This window comes from Coffea arabica, chromosome 11c (genome assembly GCF_036785885.1).
Source record: "Coffea arabica cultivar ET-39 chromosome 11c, Coffea Arabica ET-39 HiFi, whole genome shotgun sequence".
In the NCBI taxonomy this organism is placed as follows: domain Eukaryota; kingdom Viridiplantae; phylum Streptophyta; class Magnoliopsida; order Gentianales; family Rubiaceae; genus Coffea; species Coffea arabica.
The window spans coordinates 38,315,490-38,341,817 of NC_092330.1; the positions used below are offsets into that span (position 1 = coordinate 38,315,490).

Here is a 26,328-nt window from a genome sequence, read left to right on the forward strand (position 1 = left end):
TCTTGTAATGATGCCCACCTTTTCGCCTTCGTCTTCTTTGCTGATACCCTTTTCTTTGTTCTTTCTACTTCCAGTGGAATTCAGCCAAAGAAGAAAAGTGAAATAAAAAGAACAATGGGCCAATAGTCCAAAGTTCAAAATGCCAAGTGGCAGAACCTCAATCCCCCCAGGACTCTCCATCTCACTTCAATTTTTCCTATCCGTCGGATTACAAAGATCGGACGGTTATCAAACATCAACATCATCTGATGGTGAAAAGAGAACAAGCATAGGCCCAAATTTTGCATGGTCCAGATTTCAGATATCATAAGCAGACAAAAAGTTGAATAGTATCACATCATCATTCATGCACCCTTTCAGCATACGATAATGATTGAAGCGTTACCAATCTTGTATTTATTATTCTTCTATAATTATATGTTATTATGATTAATTCGGGAAAAAAGATTAAAAGGCACAAATAGAGAGAGACTCTAAAGTCTGCATATTTAATCTTGTCAGTTTTGACTCATTTTAAGATGAAGATCCCACCATATTATCAACAAAAAAAAAAAAAAAAAAAGATGAAGATCCCACCATTACTATTGACCATAAACAAAATGGATCCCACATTTTGGCCTTAAAAATACTAAAATTCTTTCTGGTTTTGGTCCTCTAAAGAAGAAACTCTCTTCCAAATTGTCCCTGCAAACATGAACGTTCTGATTTGTTATTCTCAAAGCCACTTTTGTTTCTTATTTGACATGTAAATGAAAGCTTGTCCTTGACAGAAGCCTTATGGTAAAGTAAAATTAATTTATCAAAAAAGAATAATATATATATATACACACATATACATACACGTGTTCAATCATTGATATTTATCATAAAAATTTTACATGATTAAAAGAAAAAAAAAGAGAGTACGACATGGAATGATGCAGGTCGACAATCTTCTTCTTTTAATGTTACTTATACTAGAAAAAGAGGAGGTAAGTTACCAACCTTTTCTGATTGGTCTTCCTACATCATTTGGACATCAAATAGTAGCAATATGGATCATGTATTCATGTTGAGTTGTAAGGGCTCAATTGAAATGTTTGATTCGTTTCGAGGGCTAAATGAAGAATACCCAAGTATCCTAATTAAACACGAGTACAAATAATTAAGTTGATTTAATTACTATAAATAAAAACCAAAAAAAATGAAAAACAAACAATACGGTAATAGTACACGCAGGCAGGGGACACTAAACCTCTCTTACTTCCACTCATTTTAACAGCCACAACACTTTGGCTCTTCAGCTTCATCAGTTCATCTTCATTTTCACTGCAAGAAAACTGAACAAAGCCTCTCTTTCACGGTCGCTCACTCCCACTTCCTGAAGTCTCATCTTTAAAGCAAAGAACCAATTCTTGTACAAATTTTTTCACTCCTTGATTCATTCCAAAGAAACCCATTTAAGCATTCTCCCCGTACTTCTCTCCCTTCCTTCTCTTCAAGGTCCTGTCTTACTTCAAAGTGATGATTCATTTCTAAAGCTTATGATAATTGCTGATATAATGAGGTTCTTTTTACAGATTTTGTGACCCTTTGTGATGTTCTTTTGTGGGTTTTGTTGATAATTTACAGATGAATTAGGATATGATTACAAGACAAATAATCAAAAATATGGCTGGGGATATTCAAGAACCATTTAGGCTTAGTTTTCAGGTAAAATGTACTCTTGTTTAGTTTCTTAGTTTGATCTGATTTGTGGTCCCCTTTTTATGTTTCTTCTTCGAACCGGCCTTTTGATTTTGTTGTTTAATATTTCTTTTCTGTGCAAGGGGTTAATGGGGTCGGAGTTAGATTTAATTATTTGCAGTAACTGTGTTTTTTTTTTTTTGGATATTTCTGCTTTAATGGGATTGATTGAGTTTCTTTTCTGGATCATCATGATGATGAATCACTTTTCTTTTTTGGCTACTTGTTAGCAACTTGCAGCAGTTACTAGATTTGAGTTTTCTTTTCTCTTATGTAAAGCGTTGGCTTTAAACAAACTGACGGTGATTTGCTTGTGAAAGTCTTTGCTTAGTTGTTCTAGTGTTATAGTGTTGGACGCATCTTCTGTTCAATGCTTCAATTGGATCTCTTAGATTATAGTTTTTTATTAACTCGAATTTGTGGATCTCATAGTTGTGTACCGGAATCTTAGTCTGACCAGTATGCCCTTTTATATGATAGTCAATGACTACTGTACTCTATCTCAGTAATAGATGAGACATTTCTCAGCAAATTTAAGTCCCGCATTATGAATTTGTTATGATCAATGCCTGTGATGCATGAATTCAGTATTGAGTATATGAATTTCTGATGTAGTGCCACATATTTAGCTCTCTGGATGCATTGCCTAGCAATTTAGGTCACTTGTACATCCACAAGTGTATGTTTGTCAGTAGAATCTCAATTTTAAATATTTCAGTGTCGAGCGCATGGTAATGCTTTACAAAAGTTTTTTTCTTTTCAGGATCACCTTCGTGAGTGTGTATCTGTTTTATTAAGAAGAAAGAGAAAATGGAACCTAACACTAATTGATTGAATTGGACAGGCGGATTCTTTACACTCTGGCTCCATTTCATTTGGAAGATTTGAAACAGAAGCTTTATGTTGGGAGCGGAGGTCATCCTTCTCGCATAATCGTTATCTTGAAGAGGTTGAGAAATGCTCAAAACCTGGTTCGGTTACTGAGAAGAAGGCATATTTTGAGGCCTACTTTAGGAGGAAGGCACTTTTGAGCCAGAACCTATCAGAATGTCAGAGCGGGATTGACTGTCAAAATAGTGAAAGTGCAAAATTGCACAACATGGGTTGTGAAGAGGACATTGAGAATCTTAATGAGCATAGCACTGTGACAAGCTATGATGACAGTCATGATCATTCATTCGACAGTCAAGGTCATTCATTCGATGAAAGAGAGCTTGAACTGAGAAAATATGAATTAGATTATTCTACATCTTCATACTCTAAGCCTGAGAGTGAACATGATAATAATGCCAATTTTGAGGAACTTCATGCTCTTAGTCATGGTCACTCAGTACTTGAAAGTGATGTTGAAGCAGCAGAACATGAATTGGATCATTCTGGAACTTCACATTCTAAGCCTGAAGCTGGTCACACCTCTGATAATTCCAATGTTGAGGACGTTGTTTGTGAACATGTCAAAATAGAAGAAACATGTCAGTCTGGAGGCAGAAATTCACCTCTGACAACTTGTGAACCAGAAACTCATGTAAAACAGAACCACAGTGGTGATAGTGAAGCAACAAGTTCAGATATGTCATCTAAAACTGGAACTTGGTTGCCCGGGAGTCCCACGGCTGAGCAAGAAGTTTGTTCAAGACACGAAGTAGGTTGTCGTTCCAAGGTTTGTCCTTTATTGCTTCTTATTTAGTACTTATACAGTGGGTAAAGTTGTGGGGAGGTTAAGAGGTATTTGAGAAATGCTGTGTTGTTTCAGGGTGTTACTTGAACTTGGGTTCAACTTCAATATTTATGTTTTCCATCCCACTCTATAAGGGGAAAAAAAAGCACTTTGTGACCCCATAATTGATCAATTTTGTAAATGTAGGCAAAGCTTGGGTCATCACAAACTAAACTTGCAAAGTCCAAATTGACAACGTCTCAGCTCAGTGTTGTTCAGGCCAAGAAAAGCATGTCAAGTGAAGCTTCTAAGTGCTTTACAAAGAGGCCTTCTAAGAGTGATACTAATGCTTCAGTAAGATCCAGAAAGGAAAAGCAATTATGTGATTCTGCAGCTTCAGCAATGTATTCTGCTCCCAAAGCATCAACCTGTGAGGTAATTTTCTCTTGTTGATTGGATTACTACGAAGGTACTCTATAAAACAACCGAAATGTTCAAAAAAGTGCCGACTGTCTGCTACGTTCAAAACTCTATATGAGGTTTGTCTTAAATGCTCTTTTTATTTGTATAGGTTTCTCAGAGTTTTAAGACAAAACTACCTGAAAACAAAAGGTATTTGTTTATTTGATGTTATTTTTAATTCAGAACTTATGCTTTTGACTGTTGAGTATAAGAGAGATGCTTTTCTTTCAGCCAAAGCAATGCAAAAGAATCAACAACAAAAAAGGCTGTCAGTTCTCGGCCTTCTACAGCAGACAAGCTTGCCCCTAGATTAAGTTCTCGGCCTTCTACAGCAGACAAGATTGCCCCTATAATAAGTTCTCGGCCTTCTACAGCAGACAAGGCTGCCCCTAGAACACACCACAATGCAAGCAATCAGCAAAAATCCATTCTTTGCAACATTCTAGCTATTCTGGTTTTATATCTGTTTCTTATTCTTGTCTAGGCCAATGCGATCTGTTAATTCATCCAAGCAATTTATCAAATCATGTGCTTCTGCTTTCAGCTTCAAAAGTGATGAACGTGCTGACAAGAGGAAAGAGGCAAGGAAGATACTGTTTTGTCTATTCTAACTTAATTTAAAATAGCGTGCTGGCATCATTTATACTTGTAAATTTTTCATGATTGCAAATTTTATTTCAGTTTAATAACAAGTTGGAGGAGAAAATGCATGCTAAGGAGACTGAAATGCTGGAAGTTAGAGCTAAAAAGCAGGTAATATGCCTGGGCAGGTCATTTATGTACTTTCTGAAACACTTAGATAGATTCCTCAACATTCCTTTGATAGATTGCTCAACATCCCCAAAGAAAATGACTTTGCTGCAATCAATAAAAGTGATCTTTAACCAATAAGTTTGCATTACTTTTTTTTTTGGTCTTATTTAGAAGAAAGAATATTTATGTAGTGTATGCTGTTTGACCACCCTTATGTTTGTTTCTCATTTAATATGTTAAAATATTGCGTTTCAGTTGTCTAATATATCTTTCCTAGATGCTTTATTTGGTTAGTTTATGTTATTCCAGGAAAAGACTGAAGCAGACATTAAGCAGTTGCGCAGAAGCCTAAACTTTAAAGCAACACCAATGCCTTCATTTTATACTGAAGCTGGACGATGGTCGGATAAAAACAAGGTAAGTGGAGGAGTCAGCTGTACTTGGTTTTTCAGTTGCTTTTCTGAATATATTATGATATTTGTTGGCAGCAAATTGTATACTGAGAGATGCAAGTTGGTCACAAGTCTTATATTTGTAGTCATCCTAACTGACATGCCACAACAAGCATCTGTTTGCATGCTTTTTTTTTTTTGTTTTAAACTTGAATGAACATCCATGTAGAGAACCCAACCTTTGCTTTTCATGACTTGAAATTGTTGTTGAAGTGCTTTTATTGTTTACTTCAGACATCCACCCATGCACTCCTAGTACTCAACTTTCAAGGAGAAACAAATATCAAAATGCCCTTTTGCATATGAGTTAAGCTCCTTTTTGCTTAACGGTTCGTTTTGGCACATGCAGAAAAGAAAATCTCGCGACATTGAATCGCCTATTGATTTCTGCTTTCAGGATATATTGATAGGTTATGAGATTTGACTGCTTTTGAATGATATTTTTGCCACTCTTCATATTAACATTTTCTCGTGACTAGTATGCTTCTCATATGCTGTAGAAGACTTCAAGTTTATGGCAGCATAAGGATGATTTATGAGACTTTGTAACTGATTATCTACTTCAGGTTTTAGCTAATAATGGAAAATCAAGTAAAGTCCAAAATAGGCCTTCAAGCACTGCAATTGGAGCTACTGCAGCGTCACGATCATGTTCAAATCGGGGAAGCGGCCAAGCATGTTTTACTACTGAATCTGCAAAAGCAGTGAACTCACCACCACTATCTGGAGCTGCCCGTTATCATTCAGCAGTCCGTTCTGAGAGAAGTATACGTTTCTCAGATCTTGCAGCTAGTAATTGCCATCCTACTGCATCTGCAATAGGGCTTGCAGGGAAGGAAGACCAGGAAAAGGTCAAGCATAGAAGTTTACAGAAAGAAAGAGCATCAGAAGCTAACAAGCTGAATAAAGGCCAGAAAGTCGAGGGGAAACATAAGGTGGGAGTTGAGAGAAGGACGAAGGGTGTGATAAAAAAGGGCATTAAAGCTGTTGACCTATGCAACAGCTCAAGAATAAATAACCTAGCTGTTGGCGTTGCTTCCTAAATCGCTGAGGTTCTTATTTCCATCCATTTCTGTAGCCATCTGGAGACTTTATACCTCTCTGTTCAATGTTTCCATGCCTTCCAATTCTGAGTACTGCAGTTGGCAAAATGAACTTTTCTTGGACAGAACAGTCGAACATAATCTGCTGAAGCAGATGCCATGGTTGTGACTGCAACACCAACAAGATGAACTCTGAAGCGTAAAATTTCCGCTTGGATACAATGAAGTCTAATGTAAATGCTAGTTGGATACACAATAGAATGCTTATAGTTCCTGCCGTTGGAGAATTTTCTACAATTTTAGACTTTGATCGTGTTACAACCAGAAATCCATGAAAATTTCCCAGTTAATTTGGTTGGTGTGGTTGCCAACGCATTTCTACTGAAAAAATAGTAGTGATAATAAAGTACTTGTGATCTAGAGCATGTTTGAGGCAGACAGGTTATCTAGAGCTCTAAGTTGATAAATACAAAGGAAGCAATCCGTAGTTGTTGACGTTTAGACGGTTCTTTGTATTTTAATAATCTCATAGTTGAAAGATTGCTAAACAGAAAGCTTTACTGCATCATGATGTAAGCAACTCTGAGCATTCAATATCACTTTTGATCCAAATCCTGCAAATGATGCAAGCAGAATTTGTCTTTTACAAGCATTCCTACTCTGAACTCAGGATTATTCATACTAAACTCATCATCTCATCTTTGTTTATATGTTTTTGACGGTGCAGATCAGCATTTTGCAGGCTAGTAGAGTTTCTTGCAGGATGTAGCTATCTTTGCTGCCGCTCACCGACTGTTTATTCATCATCTAATCTGCTACCTTGTGTCTATGTACTGCTCATCAAGATTCATTCAAGTACAAAAAAGCCCTTCACAAGTTCCACAACCTATCATCATAAGATGCCTCGTTTCTTGTAAACCATACTTAGAAAAGGAAAGCAATATACTCCTCTACATCCTCTCTTGTTGGACTCTTATTGGCAAACCCACATGTTCGGTTAAGCGATCATCATCCTCTTTAGATACTACTGTTTGTGATCAATCTCTTTGTTATTTTTCTTTTTCCAGTTTTTGTTACTAATTGCAAATATTTGGACACCGTAATTATCAATTACTGTCCTGCAAGTCGTTTAGAATCAATTGATAAGGAGAGCCTGTAAAAATCTGTCCTCCTTGCAACTTCATGTAGAAACATGATTTTCATATTGCACCTAAACTCTATTAAATTCTCTTTTCTTTTCCTTTCTTATCTATTTGAGAAATGCCCGTCTGATGAGGACAGTAAATTAGAAGATGCACAAAATTACGCCATTATCTGGCTAATTGTGTCCAAATCTAACTTTGTTATTATGTTGCCACAGAAGAGACTTACTACACAAACCAGACCATTGAACTGAAATATCAGCTACCCCTTTTGGATGAAATACTGCATGCTAAACCAAAATTTAGACCACATAAAGATAAAGGATCAGGAACCATGAAACTTCCTTGTACTTATAGCAAATAAGAAAAAGCTTTTCTTTAATCCAGATAGTGATTTTAATGGACACGTATAGCTTAAGATTTGCAATAATTTGTTTGCATCATTTTATAAGTACTTAGGTGATAATTAAATTGAATCAAAGCAGATACACATGGCATCTAATGCAAATAGAGATTCTTGGTGTGGTTAGAAAGTGTTTGTCATTGTACCATATTATAAGACAGGGGATAAATAAAAAGGGAAATAACAAAGAAGTATCCACGTTACCAAACTTGGACGACTTCAACACTTTGGACTGCAGGCCACCAGCATCTCTATCATGCGCCCTTGATGATCACCAAAACCTTTGCCTTTTCGAGCAAAGAAAACAGCAAATTCTTGGATACATGTCAACAGTGAAATTATCACTATGGTAATAACAAATTAACAATCCTAGCTGGTAGAATATTTTTCATAACATCTAAGACCTTAGTTAATTACATCAAATTTGATGAAAACTTAGAGAAAAGCAGGAAATAAAGTCAAAACAAGAAAAGGGATGGTCAGGGTCATGGTTCTTGATGATCCTTGCAAGGTTGTTGTTGAAGACTGATCACCATGAGGTGGTTTTCTATAGTAGTAAGGAAACCATGGCACGATAGGATCGGGAGGAGGCGGTGCTTGCCCCGTAACGTAGCCAGGTGGAGGGAAATACGGAATAACTCCTGTCGGTGGTGAGAAAGATCCTGGAGGAGAAAAAGATCCTCCTGCTGGTGGTGATGGTGGTGTTGGAGTCGCTGGTGGATTGTTTCCGGCACCCGTTGGCGGTGGATTACACGGATATGGGCACTCTTGGGCCACTGACCTTGCCGAAAAATGAAGAACTGTTGAGACGAAAAGTAGGGTTGACAGTAGTTTTTGGAGGGTTGAAGCCATGTTGTGGAAATGATTTGTTTGAAGAAAGGACTGGAAAATGGAAGAAAAGAAAAGGAGAGGAGTGAGGAGACTAGAAGGGGGATGAATTGAATTCTAAGAAAAGGAGTATACCAAAGGTGTTGAGTTGGCTTTGAAGGGTATCAAGTGTGGACCTAGGTTGGGAAAATCCTGAGGACTTTTTTTTTTTTTTTTTTTTTTTTGATAATAATCCTGAGGACTTTGTCACTACTAAAAGGAAAAAAGCCAAAGTTGCTGGGACTAAGAAGAGGATGGAATTCCTGAGGTTCTTGAAGCTTTAGGTCCCTTTTGGATGTCTTTATCTAGCCAAGTGGCTCATTTGTCCACCATTTGCAATATATTAATAGCTCTAGGCTTGTGCTTCAATCCAAATTGAGCGGCAGAGTTGTTAGGGCTGTTAGTGTCACCCAGACCAGTGAATATTGAGATGAAAAACTGTGGGAGTTTCCTTAGATATGATTATTTTGGGGACCAGAAGGGAAGAGGTGACTAGAAAAAGGAGTCCTACTAAAAGATGCTAGAAGCACATAAGGGGCAGTTTGAAGATTGGCTGAGGGCATTGTAGGTGTAACGATAAGAGTAATGTTTATTACGTTGGTTGAGCATTTTGAATTCAATGATCGGGGTTGAATTTGACAAGTATTTCCTAAGAACATATGAAAGGATGTTCTTGTTTTACGCTTTTGTTAGAACATATTTGTACACTAATATTCCACATGTTCACCATGCTCTATGTAATCGCTGTATTAATGCATATAAAGTACTCTAAAATTGCCAAATGCAACTCCCTTTGGCCTCAAACCAAGCAAAGGAATGTGGACAATCAATTCTTGTAATGGTTGCACTTTTGTTCTATTATCAAAGGAAAAAAAATGTATCTAGTCATTTTTCAATCACAAATTTGATCAGAACCAATTTAAAGGGTTTTTTTTTTTCTTTTTCTAGTTAAGGTGCAACTAGGTGAATTTTCTAATTGTGTTTTACAGTTTCTATGTTGTGAAGGAAGATCAACAAGATCCAAGACACATGGCAAATCTCAAACATCGCCATGATTTTTGACCTCAGCCTGGAGATTTGCAAATCAACATGTTTACTCACACCTGATCATAATTTCTTCCTTTCTTGTAACCTTTTTCATTACAGACAATGAACTGATGAACCTAAAAAACTACAAGAAAAAAATGGAGTTTCCTCCCTACAAAGTTACAAGCATTAACCACATGGGTCGACAATTAAAGCTCTTCTTGATTCTTTAAGTTTATCTATAGATCTTTTGGTATACTGATTTCTGGTTATGAAAAATTTCCGGAAGTTAAAAAAAAAAAAAGAATTAATTTTCTATACTCATACACTTTTATTATTTGATGCATGACACATAATTCGAATTTAAATTTGAAATCCAGTCGTGCATCCAACTGTCATAGTGTGCACACCATCAGTGCATATAAGATTTACTCAAAAAAAAGAAGAAACACAGGAGTTTGACAAGATTGCTGGTGGAGCGTGCATTTGTTGACTCTTAAGAGGTGTGATTCAATTCAATGATTAAATTTGATTCTACCATACGCAAAGAAAGATTAGTCCCACAGCTGGATGGTGAGATGCCTGATGATTAAAACATGTGGGCCAAAATGATATTAAAAAAAACAAACAAATTGTTAAGCATAAAGATTTCTTGAGAAGATCAGTTGGTTAAGTACTAATGACCAACCAATTAACTTAAAACACATATAATGAATTTTTTTTTTAAAAAAGAAGGATTAGTCTGTGATGCTAATGCGTTTTCTCTGATTAATTGGATGAGGAGAAGGTAGATTTGATGATTGCCTGTTGCCTACGTTTCATTATTGTTGTCAAAAAGACGATTGATTCTCTAATCCAATTTGTCTATTAGCTAAAACAGCTCCAAAGCTTATTATATATGCATTGATTCTTATATCCTTCTTGTCCAATTGTGATGTGGATAACCTAATGCTAATAGTTAAACAATTTTTTTTTTTTAAAAAAATAATTATTTAACCCTTAATCAAGATTTCCTTCGAAAAAAAAAACCCTTAATCAAGATTTAAAGCTTGACCATGGAAGTTGAGATTGTCTGTGCAATAATAAACTCCTTTCCTTACCAACACATGAAAAAAGGTAGAAAAAGCAGCCAGAAAGTAGTATGAAGCTTCCCTTCTCTTCTTTTTCTCTTTTCTCCTTGGAGAGAAAGGGCAAAATTTTGAAAGTTGTGTAGGGCTGAACGAAAAAGCAATGGACTTTTTCAAAGTCAGAGAATTTGAACAACTTTTATATTTGATCAGATCAACTAGAAAGTGAAAATAAGTAATCTTGATTACCTAACATAAAGTTTACTCTTCCTTGGAAGTTCCACTTCCAAGTTTTTGTTTCCCTTTGCCTTAACATCAATCTGAAAGTAAGGGTCCTTGAGCAGAAAACCTCTAAAAAGGTAAGGGTTATGCAGCTGTTAAAGTTACTTTTCTGAGACATCGAGCCTTGGTCCTTGCCAGCATTGGCGAATAACCATGGCCTCCGAAAGTAATATCTGATGTATTTTTTATTTTTTAAAGTAATGTGATGTATTCAGGCTTCTTTTGGATTAAGGAATTTGATAAAAAATCTGAAATCCTCCCAAATCGTTTTCGTTGTTTAAATTATTTGAAAGATATTTGAATTTATAATTCATCAATTATTAAAATACATTTTAAAAACTATAATAATTTATGATTTACGAATTCAAATACCTCCTAAATAATCTAAACAATTAAAGGAATTTGAGAGGATTTTAAATCCTTCGTCAAATCCCTCAATTAGAGGAATTTGAGAGGAATTGAGAGAAATCTCGATTAGAAGCTGGTTAATCAGGCAAATTGCAAAGCTACAGAGTAGTAAAAGATGAATACATATAAGAAGTGATTAACTAATACCATGCAAAAAGCAATAAATACAAAATCCCTAGTTTAATCCCATTTTGTCTTATTTTCTAATGAAATTTGTAAGGCTTAATCTTTTCTCAAACTCCCATCCGATTACTCTAATTGCTTGTTCGCTCTAATGAAAAGACACAGAAAATGTGGCCACATAATTAGCTTCTTCCTCTCAATGTTGGGACTTGGAAGGGCAACTTGGTAGAGGTTTTAAAGAAACTTTCCTTCCCGATCCCTGCATTGAGATCATTTTTCAACACCCCCCCCCCCAAACCCCCCAACCAAAAACCCCCCTTCTTTTCTTTCTCAAACCTCGAATTCCTAAGATCCTAAGATCAATGCGGAACTCAAAATGAAGCAGCAAGGCCCTGTTTGGATTACAATTTTCTGTCAAAAAATTACATTATTTTTCGTAATCACATTTTCCTAAAATTTTTGTTCCTTTACTCAATCTTGTAACTATATGCCTTTAATTGGGCTGTGATTTAAATGTTGACGCTGAAAAACTTGTGTGAATTTACCATTTCAATTGGGCATCTCCAATTTCCTTTGTGCCAACGTATCTTCTATGTTGGTTAGCACATAAGGACTCAAATATTTGTCTAGTGCGCAAACCATTTCTTCATTAATGCAAGGAGGGGGGGGGGGGAATGGCAAATTGAAAGCTTCTTCTGTTAATATGCACTTGAGGCTGATAAGTAAGTAATTAGATCAATAAAACTTCACCACGATGGAGGATGAAATGAAGTTACTTGAGTAGATAATCAAGTTGGGCTTGAGTGCTTAAGTATAGCTTAATCAAATTTTGTTTATAATTCAGTGTGGGGACGACATGAAAGTTTGGCTTGGGCTGGACAAAATTGTATAAATATACATTTTAGGAGGGCAACTTCAGACTTTTCATTAGATTTGGGAGAATGAAATATAATCTTTGGAGATACAACTGAAAATTTTTAATTTGTTGAAGAATTAAAAAAAAAAGGAATAGTTTCCAAAATTTTGAGGGTCAGCCCCCTCTATTTCCACAAAGGATTTTAATTTCTTTAAATATTTATGGTTTAATTCCAATAAAGTCTCTTAAAAATGCCTCATTTTCACATTGCCCCTCTAAATGTTTAATTGAACAAATCCAACCCGTTATGCTATTACAATTTTGTCAATCATGTATAATTGTGTTGGCCAACCCAATTTGGGGCTGAATTTGTTATGTACAGCGCATATGGTTTCGTGAACTAACTAAATTACCCTTCACATATTTTATAAAATTTCATAAGAAAGTTTTGAACAAACTTTTGAGTTAATAAAATAAGTTAAAATAAAATTGGATAATTACACTTAATTTATGTAAAAACGTCTGAACTAATAAAATAAAAAAAAACACAATATACATTTTGTTTTTGTTTTTAAATCTTTTAATAAGGGAAAAGTGGAATTTGAGAAGTGGAAAGAGAGAAGAGGAAAAGTACAATATACTTAACAATCACACTTTTTCAATGCATTTTGTAGTTGTAAAATAGCCATAAACTTAAACTACGATAATAAACCAAAAACTATAAAAAAAATTGGAATTTTTAATAATATGGTAACAATTAGATTGTTTTAGACAAATTTTTATCGAGAGTAAGTAATAAAAAATTTTGGTAAGTAAGAGCTGGTCGATAAATTCGATTGTTTTATAAAATCATGTGTGTTGCATGTGACCCATTTAACTAGAAATTGAGATTTTCCACCCAATTATAACTAATTGAAAATTTGTAATAGCAGATAGAGTGATTTGGTTCAATTATATATACAAGGGAGCAATGTGAGGAAAATATATTTTTTGTGAGGTTTATAAGCTTTTTTATTTTACCATATGGTGCACATGTGGCCTATCTGATCTCTAAAGGGTTCCTAAACTGTTCACGCTTTCGAGTTAAATCAACGTTAGATCGCTGTGCTGTAGAACGCTTTTATAATAAGAAAAAGAAAAGTATTTAAAAAAAATGAAACTGAAAATGAAAAAAGAGGGAAAAGAAAATACAGATCCCTCGAGGGTTTATTCAATTGTAGGGTTTAAGCTCTCTTGTGCTTTTCCTCATTCTTATCTTTACTCTACCTTCAAATTTCTGTTTCTCTGATGCTTAAATCAAAGAGTTTGGATGCTGTAATTTCTCGGCGGCTGCCCATTTGCAGTCAATTTCTTGTTTCAGGTAAGAATTCGAAAACTCCCTGTTCTACTCTCTCTTTACTGGAATTTTAGCTGTAGAAATCATCCAAATTTTCTCTCAAGATGGAATGAATTGGAAAGACTGCCCCTTTTCATGAATTGGGATTTTCTGTAATGCATCGACGGTTTAAATTGTTTAGTCATAGGGTGCTCACAAGAACCTCAATTTTGCGCCCCAGAACAAGCACTATATTACTCACTGAATTGGGAAATTGGGACCGAAGAAATAATGGGTTTGGATTATTTAGAGCATTTATGTACACATTTACGCAAAATAGGCGAGTTCAGGACCCGAATGACCCGGCCTCCTTGATGAAGGAGGATGGGGTTTCGGTCTGTAGTCAAATGTGGATTGAGAATTTTCGAGAACCTGAAAAAACGGTAACTAATTTGAGTGATTATTTGAGGAGATTTGAGTTGTGGGTGTTGGCTTATCAAAAGGTTGCTGCTGATGAAACAGGGGCATATGTGCCTCGTAGCTCAATAACAAGAGCTACCCTTGAAGATTTGTTGGCGTTGAGGAATGCGGTTCTGGACAATAGGTTTAAGTGGGGCGCTAGGTTAGAGTTTTTCATCAAGTCGCCTAGGGATAAGACTGATTACGAGTCATTGTCGAAGAGGAAAATCAGGGCTATTATGACCACCACGCAGCCAGCTCCATTTCAGGATAGGATTGTTCAGGAGGTGTTGTTTTTAATTTTGGAGCCAGTTTATGAGGCTAGGTTTTCACAGAAGTCGTTTGCATTTAGACCAGGGAGGATGGCACATACGGTGATTAGGGTAATAAGGAGAAGCTTTGCTGGTTATTTGTGGTATATAAAGGGGGATTTGAGTACAGTGTTGGATGGCATGAAGGTTGGATTGGTTATAAGTGCTCTGATGAGGGATATTAGAGATAAGAAAGTGATTGATCTAATAAAGGCTGCTTTGACTACACCTGTGATCACTAGTAAGGTTGAGGAGCCAAAGAAAAAGAAGAGGAGGAAGTATCAGAAGAAGAGAGTGCTGGCTGAAGATGAGCCAAAGCCTGATCCATATTGGTTGGAGTCCTTTTTCGGGTTTGCACCTGAAGAGGCTGAGAAAGTTCCTTCATGGGGGCATTGTGGTATCCTTAGTCCATTGTTGGCTAATGTTTGTCTTGATGAATTGGATAGATGGATGGAAGGTAAGATTAAGGAGTTCTATCGGCCTTCAAAAAGTGATGTGATTTGGAATAGTCCAGAGGGAGAAGTTGAACAAGGAAATACATCCTGGCCAGAGTTTGTTCCCACGAGTGGTCCAGATAAGACCCGAAAGATTGATTACATCCGTTATGGTGGTCACATTCTCATCGGAGTTAGGGGCCCTAGGGCAGATGCAGCAACGCTGCGAAAGCAATTGATTGAGTTTTGTGATCAGAAGTATATGCTGAAGCTGGACAATGAGGATCTTCCCATCGAGCACATTACTAAAGGTATTATGTTTCTTGACCATGTATTATGCCGTCGGGTTGTGTATCCAACTCTTCGATACACTGCAACTGGGGGGAAGATCATTAGTGAGAAGGGTGTTGGGACGTTGTTGTCTGTTACGGCTAGCCTGAAACAATCTATTAAACAGTTTCGAAAGTTAGGCTTTCTCAAGGGGGATAGAGATCCAGATCCTCAGCCTTGCTTTAGAATGTTCCATGCCACTCAAGCTCACACGAATGCTCAAATGAATAAGTTATTGTCCACAATGGTTGAGTGGTACAGATATGCTGACAATAGGAAGAAAATTGTTAACTTTTGCTCTTATATTATAAGGGGTTCACTTGCTAAGCTTTATGCTGCAAAATACAAGCTTCGATCACGAGCAAAGGTCTACAAGATTGGTTCTAGAAATTTGAGTCGTCCTTTGAAAGAAAAGAAAGGACAATCTCCAGAGTACCATAATTTGCTTAGAATGGGCCTTGTAGAGTCTATTGATGGGCTGCAGTATACCAGAATGTCCCTTGTGCCAGAGACTGACTATTCACCTTTTCCAGTTGGATGGCGGCCTGACCATGAGAAGGCATTGCTTGAATATATATGGCTCGATGATCCAAGAACCTTGGAGGAACAGCGTAGGTGCCTTGGAGAGCATGGACTAATTTCACCTCAAGATTATATCTCAATGCTTGTCTGGAACTACAAGAGAAATGCTATTCCCATGGATCAGCTTTCAATCATCACCCCAAGGGACAATAGACTGTTGTGCAGCTCAAATGAGGATAGTAATGATGAAAGAAACTCAGCCGAATTAGACAATGAAGAAAGCATACCTGCTGCTCAAATGTAAAGAAATGTCAGAGTTCTGTGATCTTGAAGGTTATTGTTCTTTCTCTTGTAGCAGAAAATTTCTGTTAAAGATGATAACTGGATTTCTCTTATGAAGTACAATGATTACCTCGGCTTCAATACAGAAGGCATAGAATAGCTTGTATTTTTTTGTTACATATAATCTAACACACAAATTCACAAAAATTTAATTGCTAAGACTTTCTCTGATTTATTTTCCCTTTTGGTTTTCTTCAAGCCTAGACATGTATATGATGCCTGTGTATATTGTGAACTCAGTCAGCTGGGCATCTACAAGAAGCAACTTCTGGCTGCCCTCTTCCCGCCCCCTCTCCACCCCACCCCCACCCCAACCGAAACCCATATACTCCAAAAAGCTCAATGCTTGGTTCTCGTTCTCGAATCATTTCTTGGTTGTGTGTTCTTTTGGGCTGTGAAACATATGTAGATGCTGCCTTTTGTCAGCCTTTGGTTTGGGATTCTTTTATTCCACTTTCCGTGCAATTGTTTCCATAGGGAATTAGATTATTATTTTCTTTTCATTTCTGAGTTTGTTTTGACACTTTTGTTTTGAAGCAATCAAGTGGTAAAATTATTGAATGCCATGCCATGGTTTGCTCTTTATGCTGGAATCTTGAGTGTTTTGCCACCATTTAACTATTATATCTCTCGTGTATCTTTCTGTTTCTTTTGTGGACGAAGGAGACTGTCGTGGTGTGTGTACATGATGCTAGGTGACTTTGGAGTGGTCCTCTCATTAAGCTTGTGATATCCTGTTGCATCCCTGGCCTGATGTATAGGACACTCCCTTGATGACAAGGACCGTGCAAGTTTATATTAGGGAGAAGTAGAAGATAACAATGAAGACGCTGAAGCGCACACTTGTTACTTTTGAGTTTCATATGAAAATAAAGGCTCCATATGCTTTTTTTTTTTTTTTCGGGTAATTTTATATACACTGTCAGGTATATATATATCATCATGATTAGATGAATGACACATATATAAAATTTAGATTTGAAATTCAAATTCAACATATGTGATATTCATCCAAACATAATAGTGAATACACTGTCTGTCAGTGTACATAAAATTAATCCCTTTTTTTTTTTTGAATTGTTAATTTTTAGGTTACAGCTTTGTATATGAAATCCGTATTTTGGGTCTTCTAAGGGTAGTTGCTGGATTCGTGCTTTTATTTTCTGGAGATCGTCAAAATTTGGATCTAATCGGCTCAACGTGTCTTCGTATGGGAAGTACACGAGGAGAACGGTGCCAACAAGGAAGGCGCAAAACGTTCTGGTTCAACGCACGTAGTTGGCAAGCCAAATCCTTGTTTTCTTTATCTTACAAAACTCTTCACGCAACCACCAAATTGCTAGTAAAATACAAAAGAAATGATCCAAGATTGGACAATTTAGCAACCTTTAAAGGGCAAAGAAGTTTCAATTCTGGTCACTTCAAAGCATGGTTATTAAACTTGGACCAGTTTGACGGTTCATCTGGTCGACCTTTGAACCAGTCCGATTACATTGACCGACAAACAAGTCACTTAATCGGATTGAGTTGATAATTAGATCGGATAAGAGAGAAATCGTTTGAAAAGTCAATCATCCGTTGGTTCAACTGTAAAAAATGAAAACCATGCCAATTCAACCACCAATTTGATTAAAAACTCAAATATATCATTGGTTTGATCTGCGGTTGAACCACTATGATCCACAGTATAATTATCGAGGCGGTCTCCTTGCGAGGTTGATGACCGGCCTGGTTTAATAACTATAATCCACAGTATATCATTAGACAAATCAAACATGGGTTCGTACATAGTCATGTTCTTCTTCTCATGTGCAATTGCATTATGACGGGTCTATACCCTTGAGATTCTTGCATTTGCTGCTGTGATGTTTTCCCTCATTTACAATGTCTATATCTATACTAGGATGAGCATTTCAAGTGCTTACACAAAGCCTGTTTAAGACGAGATTACTGATTTTTAGTAGGTTTGTTTGGTTAGTGAATTATTAGCAAAAAAATTTATCTGCTTGCCTCAACAACACATTTTTTTAATATCTCATATACATCACATAAAAAAAAAAAAAAGTGGTACTTTCAAAAAATTATTCTAAATAATCTACCATCCAAACAATTTAGTCAGAAATCACTGGGTGGACAGCCCCTCTGCCCTTGAGAATCAATCCATCCATCCTGGATGCATTCAAAGATTTCAAAATGGAGTGTAAATTAGTAGTTGTAAAGTTGCTTTACATCACTTACACGTTAACCAAAGAAGCGATGCTATATACATATATATATATATATAGATGTGCCAATTGTGCTTGTAGAAGGGAAAATTAAAAGAGCACGCAATAGAGTATTATTGTCTGGCAGAAAATTTCATCCTGTTGTATGATGGGAGCTTCTTTCTTTCTTAGCCTGCTTCCTTTTTGGTGTGTTTTACTCTACCCAAGAACAAAATGATTGTAGGTAGGTTATCTTCAGCTAGAAATAGCAAAACATCAAAAATGTCCTCTCTATCAATCGAGAGAGAGAGAGTAACTACACTGACTACTAACTAAAACCATTTGAACATAAAAACACCTTTTGCCTGTTCTTTACTCCTTTCAATTGGGCTTCCTCCACATGGCAGAAAAAGTTGGAATCATCATTCTTTGCCTTTTTCCTGTGAGATAAATTTAACAATTAGGGTCCCGCATGTAAGAAAGAAACTGTAACATAATTACAAGTAACAACTACCGATTCGTTTAAGATCAAATCAACTCGAAGATTAGTTGTTGTTAATTAGCTACATCAACCCCATATCGATTTGCTTCCAAGACAAGAAGTTTGGATAATAATCAACGAAATCATGAGGTGCCAAACCATACAAGGTTGAAATAAATTGGTAGGCTTAGAAAACTACCAGCGCGATGCTGACGGATCAACGGATGAGTAATAACCCAACAAACAAATGGTGGTTTGACACATGAAGGAGAAGCAATGGTGGAGTCCCATCTTGGTGTCAAATTTGGGTCCCAGGTTCTCGTTTCCAATGTTGATATCGCTACTGCTTTCTACGCACTGACAAACTCTGACAGAAAAATCAGATGGTAAAGAGGTTTTCTTTTGGAACCTTCTTACATTTCCCCACAGGATAAATTTGGGAATGCCCAGTCGCCTTGGTTTTTTTTCATGGGACCATTAATATTCTCCTCAAGAAAGAGCGAGCAAATTCTCTGTCACAAGGAAAGGAACCTTGTGGACGGTGACATGAAACTTTGGCATAAAATTGCTAAGCTTTAAGTATGGGTATGGGGACCTTTTTTTCTTTTTTTTGTACATCAAAGGGATTGTAGCTTTGCTTCCTTTTTAGAAAGGCTGCAAATATGAATATTCCCATCATATTTATCTTACCAACGAGTCAGTTACAAGAGCCTGTTGTTGCTGTATTCTTTTGTATGCAAGGTCTCTTTGTTACATCAGAGGAATGATCATGTGAAATTTTCCCCAGTCTAGAACAAGTCCAATGTAACGTTATCTTTATTTTTTCAAATCATTTTCTTTATTTTATTCTCTGCTACATTTTTTGATTAATCTGAAACAATCCGTTACCATATTCTAGTCAAATCATAGTCACAAGAATTATTATTCAGCCCAAACAGCTGTCACCTCTATATATAGAGAAGGTTGTCAAATTATTGTAGGTCACTGTGATGAAGAAAATTCCACAATATGAGCGTCTCTCAATCTGACTTTTCCATTTGAATCTGGTATCGCTATTGACCAATTCTTCATTGCTCTCCAACCGTCCAAAATCTCCACTGTTTTCAAGCAGCCTAGATTACGTGTTCAATTAGTTTCAAAAAAGCTTCAAGGTTATCTCATTTCTTTGAACTTTGAAGAAGAAGTTGGTGAGTTGATAATAGTAGTATAAGACAAATTTTTGTATTTAATACTAGATCTCCGTACTGGGAAGTTCTATAATACCTTTTGTACGTCTCATCGTTACGTATTAATTCACTGTTGGATATCTATAAAAAGAGGTATTGAAATTGTTATTGAATGATGTGACGAGAGTTTATTGAATTACAATCATGAATATGATATCCAAAAGGAACGATAGAATTTCCCATCAATGCAAGGAAACGAACACGAGAAACAAGAAATGTAATAAATCGAACTTAAACTAAAGGTTATCAACTAATTGATATAGCATAGGAGGACCCTAAGTAATTGAATAATAGTGGACCCAAAAGCGAAAGGAGCTTAACTTTTCTATTGAGACGCCAGTGGAAATGCAAGCTGGTGGATAATATGTTGCTTTCATTATTAAGTCTTGAGTGCTCAACTAAAACTTGGCTCTTACATGTAATGATAACGATCTATCATCAATAAATTTGAGACTTGACGGCAATTATGCACTCTGTTATTTCCCTTTGTATTGGTCTGTTTCTATACCAAAAACGTATTGGATGTTGGTTACCTTCATTTTCTGGTAGCAAACATTGCACTTACGCTACGCATCTTATGCATAACGTAGCCTATAAATTGGGTATATACCTAATGCTATTGATGGAAAAGAAACAAAAATAAATAATCAGAACATGACTAGCATTTCCTCAAGTCAATATAAATGTATTGACTGATCTCATCCCTCCCACAAAAAAAAAAAAAAAAAAAAAAGAAGAAGAAGAAGAAGAAAAGAAAAGATTAACTTGCAATGGAACAAAATTAAGGAAAATAATGTCCAAGAAAACAAAGAAAAATGAGGGGATAACATAATAAACTTTGATCAGATTATCAGCCCATATGAAATCAATCATAAAGAACAGGGTTATTCGTGACATTTCAATAATTTCTCACCATCGCAAAAGAAAAGGGCAAGGATTATTACACATTTGAAGATAGCTAAGGTAAAGCTAGCAATGGTCTAAAGGATCACAAACATTTCTCATCCATAAAAGTCTTCGTCATTAGAATCCGAATCTCTGCCTCATGAACTGCATCTGCTTAGAATCTTCACCTGGAAATTCTGAATCCTACAACAATTTGATCATATATCTTCACCACAAAGCTAGCTGAAGTATGCTTCCAGCCAGCAATATAAATGGCAATCCAACAGTGAAGCTCCGGGCAGCCCTCGAAAAATTAGCATCAACAGGATATAAATTCCCTGGTGGACCTGTTACATATATGTACTGAGAAGGTGGAGTGGGCACAACGGGCCAGCCTGATGAACCAGGGGGAGGAGGGCAGGCTGGAGTAGGCGGCTTCTTGGGAGGCGGTGGTGGCGGAGGCAGCGCCGGAGGGGGTGGAGGCAGTGTCGGCGGCGGCGGTGGCGGTGAAGGCACGGGACATGGATTGTTGCAAGGACAGCCTCCACACTTGTTTCCTTCATCAGGGCTCCCTGGAGCCTGTCCATTAATTGGAACTGCTAGAGCAAAAATGACCAAAATTACTGCCAACCGCAACATTTTGATCCTGGCTAGCTAGCCACTGGAAATTAAACTGACCTTGATGGGGCTTGATAATGTTTTTTAGCTGATTGGTTTTGATGACTAAAATTGATGGTCGGTGTAGTGATTGGTGACTATTCTTGGTGTAGAAAGAAGAAGAAGGTAGAAAGAAAGAAAGAAAATGAATGATGATGAAGTCTTGAAGAGCGGATTGCTTACGCTTCTAGGTGCATGAAAGTCACCAAAGACAGAAAAATAAAGGTCATATGTTTAGTAATTGGGGTTAGACATTAAGCAAATAGGAGTGTGACATGGACTGTCTCATCTAGATATGTATATTTGGTATTGGCTTAATCTACAAGACAAATATCACATTGCATGTGGAGGGTCCAATTTAGGGCCCCATGGTTTAGGTATTTAGAAGCCTCATCTTGTAGCTTTATGGTACTAATATCATATAATTGCATGCTCAAACTCTCAATAATTGTTAGCTTTTTATAAACTACATAATAATACTACATGTATATATGTTACTCTAAAAAGAATGGTTGTCTCCTCTAATGTATAAGATGCTCTTGTTCTTTTATTTCTTCCAAAAAAGGGGTTGGTAAAATGATCAAAGAATACACACGAGATTCTCAATAAAAAATGACACAACTTTGATGGAAAAATGGTTTCTACCATGGTTTAGACCGGCTCTTCATTGAACTCAACACGTCCTAAACAATCCCATAAATATTATGATTAATCTTTTCTACACTGACAGTGTATACACTATCAGCGTTGGATGATTGACAACTATGCAAAATTTGAATTTAAAATTCAACTTTTACACGTGTATCATAAATTCAACGATGATAGTGTATACACCGTCAATGTAGGAAAGATTTACTCTAAAAAATAAGCATTTATTTCATCGTAAAATTCCCTGCTTTTTATTTTCAAGATGTTAGAAGTCAAGGTGTTGGTTCTATACTTCTATGCTGCATGTGGGATGACCTTTCCTCGACTTCTTTTCCAACCATATTATATATACTATGAGATCGAAGCATGTAATAATATGTGGACAGGCAATATTACTTGTAAAATGATAAAAGCTACTTCCTAAAGGAACCTTATTCCTTACAAAGACGATAAAGTCACCGTTATGTACAAAGATAGATGGAACATAAGAATATTGGACAGCCTATCATTTGCATAAAAATATTCAATATCAACTTTACACTGCATAATATTTCTGCATTAATTGTTGACATGATCCTCTCATTTTTCTGTGGTCTGCCCATGTGTTGTGAGGAGCCAGCCACTTTGTTCATTCAATTTTGAGCAAATTTCAGCTCAAGGTTTACAAATTAAGATTGAGAGACATGGGAATTTTCATGTGACGATGGAAGCATGTTCCTAGAAACAGATTTCAAAGCAAAATTTTGAAATTGAGTGCCGTGCCCTAGAGGAACTTGCTAAAACTAGACATTGTTAAATATGTTTGTAGAACAAAGGCATTATAAAGAACTTGGCTGATAACACAATGCTACAAAAATCTCATTGACAGTAGAATTCTTTTTGGTTGGTTGTGACTTGATTTTTTTCAACAAAAAAAAAAAAAAAAAAAACTCTAGGCTACAAGGATGTGGAAAAAATATATAAAAAGGACAAGGGTGAATTTTTGTCAAATGTTTTACGTACCACTAAAGCATACTGCCATCGAAATAAGACATGGACCTAAGGAATTTGCACTGGCAGGTTACTTCTAGCTCGCATCATTTTTTTTTTTTTTTTGGAGTCATATGTTACCTACCCAGTATTCACCTTAGTCTTCAAACCCCCAAGAAACTTCTTCCAAAAAAAAAAAAAAAAATCGCCTAGAAACCTTAGAAGGAAAATTTTCAATTTCTCGTTCCCCATACAAGACTTTGAAATTGCTATCAGCAGTTCTTTTTTAAAGTCGTTTCTCAACAAATCTCGAAAGAAAAAAGAGGGACATTTTAGATTGACATAAAGACTTTAGATTTATATTTGGATGATAATAAAAAAAATTAGATTTACAGATGACTAAATTTGAAGTGTATAATAGACAAAAATGGATGTTATAATTATACTATACCCAAATACATCAATATTGTTGATGGACATTAAAACAAGACCAGTAGATTCTTCAAAAAAAAAAAAAGAAAGGATCCAAATGTCCAAATCAATTTATGTAAAATTTTGGGCTACTGTTTCCTGCATTATGGCCATAGCTAATTGGTCCTGAATTCATGCGGCTGCATAAGGCTTACATGTCCCATTTACACGTAGATCCAATTTGATAAGAACGTAATGATCCAAATGTCTGATTTGATGAACAGACTCCAGCCCAAAAGGACATTGGCCTGATCCAAATGTCTGTCTCAAAGTTCAGTAAAGAGGAGTGTTTTTGGGGCAGAGCCATTTGCACACCCAAAAGACTTCATGCCTTGGATTGCTATTTCTTTAATTTTTCATAGAAAAATGTGAAGCAACCTGTTTGGATTGCTTTTTTTTTTAGAGCTTTATATAAAAATATAATGTAAAGATTTAATGCATGTAAACTATAAAGGTGATTGAAAAATATATTTATGAAAAACGTAAAAATTTTTATTAGACAATTACAATCCAACTATAGGTCTGCCTTGAAAAGATTGGCGAATCACTAAAAGGAAATGTTAGATTAGGTGTGAAATTCTCTACGATAAGTGATATTAGCCCTTTAAGAGCAGCTTTTGGCACTCTAGTATAATGTTTTATTACATGAAGAATATTAAGTGGCAAGGATTGTTTTGAAGTGCAAATGTCATTTGCCTTTTTAGGAAAATTCGTTTTCATCTCATGAATTTGTAGATGTGTCCCCAATTGACTCAAAAGAAATTTTTTTATAGGTATTGGATATTATAAAAAAAATGTTGTTTTTACTCACACTAATTCCTAGAAGTTCATACACGTGTTAATAAGCAATTTGATTACAATTGTTAACAAAACAAACAAGGACATATAATCCGTCGATTTAACAATGACCACAAATAAAAAAGCATTTTATAGATTTTTTTTCCTTTTGGTAAGCTCCGATATTGTTATTCCAAGATAAAGAACATCACTATACTGATGAAACAAGCCTACATGAGCAATTTATACATCAAAATTCAGAAACAACAAAATGTTAGACAAAAATGACGAGATCAAACTGCTTCTGCAATTTCCAGTTGTAGTTCACTCTCTAGTGCATAACAAAAATTTCATACTTTAATGAATTGTAAGACATCAATAGTTTTTTTTTTTTTTTTGTTTAATGTCCTCATGTGTTACTAATCCTTATACTATATAAGATTGAGTTTTGATCAAAGAGTGGGTTGAATTTCAACCGCATGGGTAGGGGCTTTTTAGGAATGTGAAATGTTGTGTATTATTTTAAAAGCTTTAGGTACAAGTGAAGGAAGCATTTCTTTAGGTATGTTTACCAAAATGACGTCATTTTTATACATTTAATTTTCTGATTGATGAGACATCTGGGTATTTAGGAAATGTGTAATTAGTGTGGAACCGTTTATGCATTTTGTACAGCACATATATGCTTGTGTGTTAGTATAATTACTAGAATGTCCCTTAGTTAACAACAATGTGACTTTTGAGATACAGATAACCATTTGAGAATGTTGCTTTGTCTGAAACGTGTGAATGGTCGTTGAAGCCACTGGCCAATTGGTCCAGTAGTCATCACCATAATGGTGATGCTGGAGGTCAGGGGATCAACCCCTGCCTCCCAAAATTTGGCCACAATATATGGCTGGTCTTAGTTGACCATCCCTCTGCCCCTTTCCTTAGACTAGGCTAGAGTAGGTTATACAACATCCATCGTTGCCGAAAAAAAAAAAAGTGAATGGTCACTGAACTCTCATCAATGTTAAAGCTTTGGTTGGAACCTATTTCTCTGTCATTTATATATGAATTTAACAGCCACTAACATGGTTCAGTTTATCCCCTTTCAGTTTCAGGGATTAAATTTTCCCTTTTTGCTTTTGTCTAAAATGATCTGCCTCATTGTTTCCCCTTTCATCCGAGCTCAGCTCTGAAATTACCCAATTTTTTGTCATTTATTACGCCTCAATTAAATAGCCAAAATGTTGGTATGTTAATGCCTAAACGGCTGAGTATTAGTTTCTCCCTTTTCACATTCTAGGATTGGGATATTTATTCCTGGCTTTATGCTAAGCATCTTAGAATGTTCCTTAATCGTAGCTACTCTTGGTGGTTTAGCTTGAGGTTAGATTCCCTCCCCCCCTTAAATTTTTTCAGTTCCTCCCTTAATTTTGTCGGTGCATGCTTAGTTCCTACAATTAGAGACTCTTATCATGTACTTTAGCTGCAAGAAAGAGATTTTTGTACAAATTCGATTGCCCTCTGTAATTTGACTGGTTTGCTTATAATGTTATAGGTTTTGAACAACAGCAAAAGAGAGCTCTCGGTGAGGATTATGGAATAAGGTTAGCTTTCTGTGGTGCTCTGTCTTTCTGCATTATGTACGAATGACTGTCACTGAGTTTGATTGTAAAGCTTTGTGAATTGTTTGATTATATCGTTTATTGCTGATTTGAGTGTGAAGTGTTCACTTCAATCACTGCTAAATGAGTGCTTTATTTTATATTGTATAAGAACAAATTTTTATGTTGAATTACAATTTCGAAATTGCTATAAAGGTTCACGATAACTAAACTGCTATCAAGTATCAGAACCTCTGCTGCACTTGCTAATATCTTGTTGAATTTAATCTATAATGAAAAAAAAACAATATTGGACTTACATGCACTAATCTGTCAAATGCAAGCTGATCAAGGCTACTACTAATACCTTTGGCTTACTACCCTGATACACATCTTGTTGACACCCAATCATTTGCAGCCACTGTTAAGTGTCTTGGCT

General features: G+C 36.0%; 1 protein-coding gene, 1 long non-coding RNA gene and 1 pseudogene across 4 annotated transcripts; 2 read left to right on the forward strand and 1 right to left on the reverse strand.

Moving 5' to 3' along the window:
- The first annotated feature begins 1,214 nt into the window (after positions 1-1,214).
- Positions 1,215-8,591, forward strand: LOC113717013 (protein WVD2-like 7; annotated as a pseudogene). Its single transcript, XR_011822784.1, has 9 exons — positions 1,215-1,482; positions 1,612-1,692; positions 2,570-3,385; positions 3,590-3,817; positions 3,954-3,994; positions 4,076-4,425; positions 4,526-4,597; positions 4,907-5,014; positions 5,616-8,591. The product of XR_011822784.1 is annotated as a protein WVD2-like 7 (transcript).
- Positions 8,592-13,380: 4,789 nt separating this feature from the next.
- Positions 13,381-16,873, forward strand: LOC113715805 (nuclear intron maturase 2, mitochondrial-like). The gene is made up of 2 exons (XM_072070989.1): positions 13,381-15,970; positions 16,643-16,873. The coding sequence occupies exon 1, from the start codon at positions 13,758-13,760 to the stop codon at positions 15,939-15,941; it is 2,184 nt and encodes a 727-aa protein (XP_071927090.1). The 5' UTR covers positions 13,381-13,757; the 3' UTR covers positions 15,942-15,970; positions 16,643-16,873.
- A 1,406-nt stretch (positions 16,874-18,279) lies between these two features.
- LOC140016936 (uncharacterized) lies at positions 18,280-19,443 on the reverse strand. Of its 2 annotated transcripts, none has more exons than XR_011823227.1 (2): positions 18,864-19,443; positions 18,280-18,623 (listed from the first exon to the last, which is right to left on the reverse strand). It is a non-coding gene; the product is annotated as an uncharacterized lncRNA (long non-coding RNA). The 2 variants fall into 2 exon arrangements; XR_011823226.1 differs by lacking the exon at positions 18,864-19,443 and adding an exon at positions 18,698-18,856.
- Positions 19,444-26,328: the final 6,885 nt, after the last annotated feature.

Excerpts from the sequence above, each read along its gene's own strand:
- LOC113715805 (XM_072070989.1), top strand. The coding sequence starts at position 13,758 with ATGCATCGACGGTTTAAATTGTTTAGTCATAGGGTGCTCACAAGAACC.